This window comes from Talpa europaea, assembly GCF_964194135.1.
Source record: "Talpa europaea genome assembly, chromosome: 4".
Taxonomy (NCBI): domain Eukaryota; kingdom Metazoa; phylum Chordata; class Mammalia; order Eulipotyphla; family Talpidae; genus Talpa; species Talpa europaea.
The window spans coordinates 106,453,531-106,460,779 of NC_140070.1; the positions used below are offsets into that span (position 1 = coordinate 106,453,531).

The 7,249-nt window shown below is 40.0% G+C and overlaps 1 protein-coding gene across 1 annotated transcript; it reads right to left on the minus strand.

The window, feature by feature from the left end:
- Positions 1 to 296: 296 nt before the first annotated feature.
- SMCO1 (single-pass membrane protein with coiled-coil domains 1) lies at positions 297 to 4,438 on the minus strand (the record flags this gene model as incomplete). Its single annotated transcript, XM_084232691.1, has 3 exons — positions 297 to 753; positions 1,216 to 1,365; positions 4,413 to 4,438. 3 exons carry the CDS (start codon positions 4,436 to 4,438, stop codon positions 297 to 299), a joined length of 633 nt encoding a protein of 210 aa, XP_084088817.1.
- Positions 4,439 to 7,249: the final 2,811 nt, after the last annotated feature.

Below are 7,249 nucleotides of genomic sequence, written 5' to 3' on the forward strand. Positions count from 1 at the left end.
AGCATTTGTGGGTGTACATGGGTGTTTGTTTGCCCTTTTCTCCACTTAACAATATATATTGGATATAAATATTTTAAAGCCACAACACATCTTGGTGGTAACTCCATATCATTATACAATTACAGAAAAAAAAAAATTCTTCATTCTCTTACATGGCTACACATAAAGAATCCATTTTATCAATTTATTATGATACTTTAACACTCCCCTCACTTTTGCTATAAAAATAAGGCTTTAACAAATTGTACATAAGTATTTTTCCCATTTGCAATGATAAATTACTAGCAAGGGAATCTTTAGTTTATAGGGTAGTTCTTGACTGATGGTATCAACTCTGCTAGGGATGTTTTTTGCTCTTCAGGTGCCTTCACTGCTTTTCCCTTCTCAATGACCTGAACAGCCCTCAGCAAACCATGCTGCAGAGCCTGGTTCTTTACCATGTTCGTAATCATGAAAGTGACATCCCTGATGTACATCTCCCTCACCTTAGCAGCATAGTGTTCTGCCTTGTTACCATGTGCGATAAAGAAGGTACAAAGCACTGTGATATCTTCTTCTTGCAGCCCATACTCCTCCAAGACAGACTCCCACACAACTCTAATGCGTTTGTTTTTGACTTTTCGTCTAAGGACCGATGCTAAGGTGGGAAGACCTTTCACCAGATCTGGCAGCTTCTCAAGCACATGTGTGTGCAGACAGATAAGTACTTCGATGACATAACTGTATAAAATATTCAATTCCATTGATGTGAACCTACAAAAAAAATTTAATAGCTTCTTCAGCAGTAGAAATCATTAGGGACAAGCATAAAAGACTTCCTTTAGGATAACTCAAAGAGGCACAAACCCACTAAGAAAACCAGCTGTAGTATTTTGGATAAGACTTCAGAAATAGGGCCTGTACTAAACTTGGTAGCTTAATTCTCAGGCTACCTATACTATAAGTTTTTCAGTAGCAGAGGAGATAATATCCATTTTCTGTGTTAGTAAGAATTTGGCAAGCAAGAGACTGTGGTAAAATGTATACAGCAGTCCCTGGCATATAAGCATATAAGCAGGTACTCAAATTAATCTTTTTTGAATGAATCAACTTAAAGAAGTGTAATTTTTTTTACAACCTTTGTTGGAACTATACTAAGGAATTTGATTTTAGGATGATTACTGCAATCTCTCTCAAAGTCACAGTATGTCACTTGGTTTCTCATTGGATACTCACTTGAGTGCCAGAACTGCTGTCCACAGCTCATCTTGGGCTGACTGGCTTGCCAAAGTCTTGCTATGATGTTCAAATTTTTGTGTCAGGTCATCCTTGATAAAATCCAGTTCTTTGAATTGTGCTTCCAAAGCTTGAAGTTTGTAGTCTACTCTACAGGGTAAAAGAATCAAGGGTTAGTTTAGGTCAGATGGTAAGCTAAGGTTTTGCCCTAAAATAAGGCTCTAATATATTGTTGACAACCACTACCAAATCTTAGTATCCATTCAAATTTAAGATTATGAACAGATGTTCCAGTTTGCCGTTGTCTAGACATCATTCTAGTTCTTGTATTCCTTATATTGCCACTTTTGAATTATCTGACTGCTTGGATTATCTGTCAAGTCTCATTTTTGTATTGTACTTTGCCTTTAAAATGTATTTTTACAAGCATTACTTTGATTCTCACAACAACTATAAGAAGTGAAGCAGTCATTTTCATGATTTTACAGATAAACTGAGTTTCAAAGAGATTGTGAGCTAAGGTCATAGGGCTAGCTAATGTTGATACCAATTTTTAATACGGTGGCTCTCTCTAACCTATTTTGACTGTTCATATCCTACCCGTCCATCAAGGATCAACTCAAATTTCATGCCCTGCCTGAATCCCCCTAACTCTCTACCTGTCATTCCCCATGTCCTACTTTATTTTTAAGGATTAGGTTTTTTAAAAGAGATTTATTTATTTATTTTAGCAGCGGGTGGCAGGAGAGGTCTGTGCGCCATGTGGGACCCTCCTCCAGTGGCCGGGGAACAGCTGGGGATCGATCCGGGGCTGCAGAGGCTGCGGGCAGCTTCACAACCCAGCGCTCAACCGCTGCGCCACCAATCCTGGAGGCCCAGGATTCGTTTTTAATGAGCTAAATGGTAGGTTCTTAGAGGGAGGGGAACAGAGACTATTTCTCAGACATCTTTATGCCCATCTCCAATTTCCTAGCAGAGACCTTACAGGGGTGTAATAAAATATGTCTCATATGACTGACGTCTGTGATGCTAGTAAGTTGCTGACCCGTGTAATCCAACAGAGGCATTTGAGTAGCTCTAAACATCCCTAAACATCAGAGGGCGCTGTGGCACAGGACTATGTCTAAATGAACCACAAAGAACTGGAACAACACAACTCACTTGCATGAAGTCATTCATGTTGTCTTTAACAAAGGAAGGATAAACAAATACAAATATCACTTCACTGAGACTCTGTGTCCTCAGTGATCTGAAGACAGTTATGGTTGTTCAGAGTTCCGTCCTTGACCATTTCTTCTTGGTCTTCAATTTCTCCCAAGGTTAACTCAACTTCTGGTAACACCTCTCTCTTAAACTCTAGACCTATCTCCTTCCTCCTCTCCTCTCCTCTCCTCTCATTTTGGTGGAATTTGCTTTGTACTTTAGATTCTATTTACATACAGATAAGACTCAATGTGTAATGTGTGTTTTATAGGAGTGTAAACCCACATCACTGAATATACCACCAATCTCTGTCTGTATGTCAAACCCATGTTATCTGTCATATTGTTTGTATTAACTTTAAGACCTTTAAGACTATATATTAGGGCGAATTCTTGAGAGGAACTCTTGCTTGTCAATCAGTATAAAAGTTTACTATTGTAGCGATTCTTTGGAATTCTCTCATTCGGAGTAAATCTGAAACATTTGTTTTTTATGACAATTCCCCAGCTCAGTTCATGACATCACTATCTTTCCAAATGCTTGAACTAGAAATCTCGGCTAGTTATCACATCTTTTCCTCCCTCTCCATTAATGTGTCTCTAATCTATACCTTCATCTCCATCTCCACTAAACCAGTTAATCACCATCTTTTTATTTATTTATTTGTTTGTTTGTTTGTTTATTTATTTATACAAGCACTAGGTATAGCACGGGATGGCGAGCGAATTCACCAGAGCCAGAGCGGAGAGCAGAGCAGGCAGAAGGACCGAAGCACACTGCTGAGGGGAGCAGTGGATGGCAGGAGAAGTCTGCACGCCACGTGGGACCCTCCACCAGTGGCCGGGGAGTAGCCGGGGATCGAACCGGCGCTGCAGAGGCTGCGGGCAGCTTCGCAACCCAGCGCTCAACCGCTGTGCCACCAGGGAGGCCCTAATCACCATCTTTTACCTGAACCTAGCATTACAGTTGCCTAACTGGATCCCTGCTTTCAGTTTCTGCTACCTTAATTTATCCTCTAGACATATTCTTCTTTTTTTTTTTTTTAAAGATTTATTTTATTTATACAAGAACTGGGATACAGGCCAGATGCGTGGAAGGGTGAGAGGATTCACCAGAGACAGAGCAGGGAGCAGAACAGGCAGACTGATGAAATACACTGCCAAGGGGAGCAGCAGATGAGACAGGAGAGGTCTGCCTCACCATGTGGGATTCTTGCTGGCTGGCCGGCCTGGATCGAACCTGCGCTGCAGAGGTTGCGGACAGCTTCACAGTTCAGTGCTCAACCACCTGCGCCACCAGGGAGGCCCTAGACATATTTTTCTAAAACATGATTCTGATTGGGTAACTTGACTGATTATATACATTTTATGCTGCCCTGACTTGCCCAGTGACATTGTTAGAATGAAGTTAGACCTCTTTAGAAGGAAACGTAAAGCCCTTCACTTAACCTTTGCCCTGTTCTTATGCCAGTCCTCTCACATATCCTAGTTGTTCAGCCTCTGGCTGAACACAGTATGTGGTTCCAAGCTCCCATGACTGTTGTGTACTCTCCTCAACCTAGAATTCCTTCCCATATTTTTCTTTCTTATAAACTCCTACTCACACATAAAGATCCAGCTTAAATATCCCTCGATGAGGTGTTCCTTTCCTAGTGCTGAAGGCAAAATTAATTGAGGCTTTATATTCTCTTAGCCTTTTAGGAAATCACCATTACAAAATTAAACACATTAATTTACATGAATTTTTCATATTTTTGTTATCTATACAGGTGGTGATGTCCTTGAGAGCAGAAACCATATTTTACTTATTTTTAAATACTTATCATTTAGCATATGCATTGAGTGGAATTAAAGCACTTGGGAGTATAGGTTTTTCTTTATTATTAATTTATCTGTTTTTTGAACCTGGAAGACTTAAACCACTGTAACAAAGACACAATTATAATTTGCATGCCTATAGTTCTTTGCCCATTTTTATTTTCACTCTTCTCTAACCCATCTTTCCAGAAAAGCAGACCCATGCTTATTCCCTCCCTGTAGCCCTTAGCAACCTTTTCATTGCCTCCTTCAAGGATACCAGGGTTGTGGTTTCATTGTTCATCTTCTTAAGGCAAAATGAAAGGAAACAGAACAAGCAAAACAAAAACCCAATAGAGATTTGAGTCCAGGGTCTTCTATTGTCTTCCACTCCACAACAGGCAGCAGCAAGTGTGAGTACTCAATCTAAAGTCTGCCGGAAAGGTTACTCAGTACAAGATGCTTTTAATAGCTTGTGCATCCAAATATAGTTTCAAAGAGCTGACCATGTGAACACAGGTGTCTTGGAATGCACTATTAATACTTGCCTTTGAAAAGTGAACCACAGTACATCAACACAGCATAACACTTGATGAAATTGTGGCTCTGTGTATATTCTGGCAAATGTATATAAATATACAAATGTGTGTGTGTGTATATATAAATATATACATAAACCAAGATTAAATTTGATTAGAATATTATTCTCAAATTTTAAGTACTCAGGCCTCCCTAGTGGTGCAGCGGTTGAGCGCTGGGCTTCACAGGCGCAGCCTCTGCAGCTCCGGTTCCATCCCCCGCCGCTGGGCGAGGGTCCCACATGGCGCGCAGACCTCTCCTGCTGCCCGCTGCTCCCCTCAGCAGTGTACTTCGTCAGTCTGCTTCTTCTGCTCCCCGCTCTGGCTCTGGTGAATTCTCTCACCCTCCCACGCTTCTGACTATACCCAGTGTTTGTATAAATAAATCAATCTTTAAAAAAAAATTTTAAGTACTCAATTATTAAATAGCCTAGGCTTTATATATTTTATTATATATTCCATCAATACTAAAAATCTAACTACCATTAGAAACTAAAAGATATTTATTGAGGGCTTCTCGTATTAGAAGGGGATCTAGTGAACTGTAGAGTAAGGCTATTGGCATTTTGGTGGTGGATAGGTTATGGCAATATTCGTTTGAAGAAGTGTGAACCTGTACTCCTAAAAAATAGATAGTGCTATAAAACAATGTTACCTCAATTAAAAAAATAGCTATTTGATAAAAACAGGATTCTTGAATTCATGGGGTTTAAACTCCAGTTGGGGAAATGAGACATAAACTTCAATGCTGTATGCTAAATAGATACAGATCATAAAGTTCATAGATGAGAGAGTAGGTTGCTGAAGCTTTTGATAATTGGGGAACACTCACATTGAAGGTAGAATTTGGACTTGGCCTAAAGGAAAATGCGGGTTACAAGAAGAGGGAAAGATATATCTGGAGAAACTATATGAGCAAATCATAGAGATGGCAAGGTACGTAATGTGTTCACAATAATGAATAGGTATGTTTTGAGCAAAAGAGTCATGAGAGAGAAAAACCACCATGAGCCCTATGTTCATTGCCATCCTATTTACAATAGCCAAGATATGGAAACAACTTTAGTACCTACTGACAGATGAGAGGATAAAGAAGATATGACATATATATAAACATGTGTATATATATATATAAAATGGGATACTACTCAGCTATATAAAACAAAACCAAAAACATTATCTTGCCATTTGCCAAAACATTGATGGACCATGAGGGGATTATGTTAAGTGAAATCAGTCAGACAGAGAAAGATAAATCCCTCATGAATTCACTCATACATTGGAAGAAAAAGAATCAAAGCAGGGGCCTCCCTGGTGACTCCAGGGGTTAAGATGCAACCTATGAAGCTATCCGCACTGCAGCATGAGTTGGATCCCTGGCCGGCCAGGTAGCAACCCACGTGGCACAGCAGACCTCTCCTGACTCACCCGCTGCTCCCCTCAGCAGGGTATTTCAGTCAATCTGCCTGTTCTGCTCCCCATTATGTCTCTGGTGAATTCTCTCAGCCCCCACACCTCTGGCCTGTACCCCAGCTCTTGTATGCGTAAATAAATAAATCTGTAAAAAAAAAAAAAAAGAATCAAGGGCCTCCCCTGTGGCACAGCGGTTGAACACTGGGTTGCGAAGCTGCCCGCAGCCTCTGCATTGCCAGTTCGATCCCCGGCCACTGGGTAAGGGTCCCACATGGTGTGCAGACCTCTCCTGCTGTGCCCGCTGCTCCCCTCAGCAGTGTACTTCGTCACTCTTCCTGTGCTCCCTGACTGGCTCTGGTGAATTCTCTCACCTTCCTGCGCTCCTGACTGTACCCACTGCTTGTATAAATAAATAAATCTTAAAAAAAAAAAAAAAAAGAATCAAAGCAAGTGAACAAATGAAACAAAACAAACACTTTGATTCTGACAACACAATGGTGGTGATTAGAGGGTAAAGGAGTTGGGGTGGGGGTGGAGCTGGTGGAAGGAGGATGTTGATTGGATCATGGTGGGTGGAAACCAGACCTTTGGTGGTGGATGTGGTGTGGTATATACACTTGTCAAGGTGTGAAGCTGTGCACCTGAAATTTATACACTGTTATGAATCAATGTTACCTTAATTTTAAGAAAAGAAAAAAACATTTGAAGTAGATAGAGCTAAGTCATAGATTTATTCATTCATTGAATATTCACTTACTCAACATTTACTGAATACCATAAATATCAATTGAATGGATAAAAATACAGTATAACTACCATGGCTCTTAGTCGCCCCTCTCCTCCAACTATTGCTCTACCTTTCTTTCCCCAAAGAAAGACCTCATTATATATTAGTTCTGCTTGGTTTTGAACTTTTCTATTTTTTAATTTTTTTTTCAATTTCTATTTTTTATTATCTTTCTGGTTTTGAACATTTTTATAAATGGAATCATACATAACTGCTTTTTTGAGAGATATAACTCATGTATCAGTGAACTTATTTTA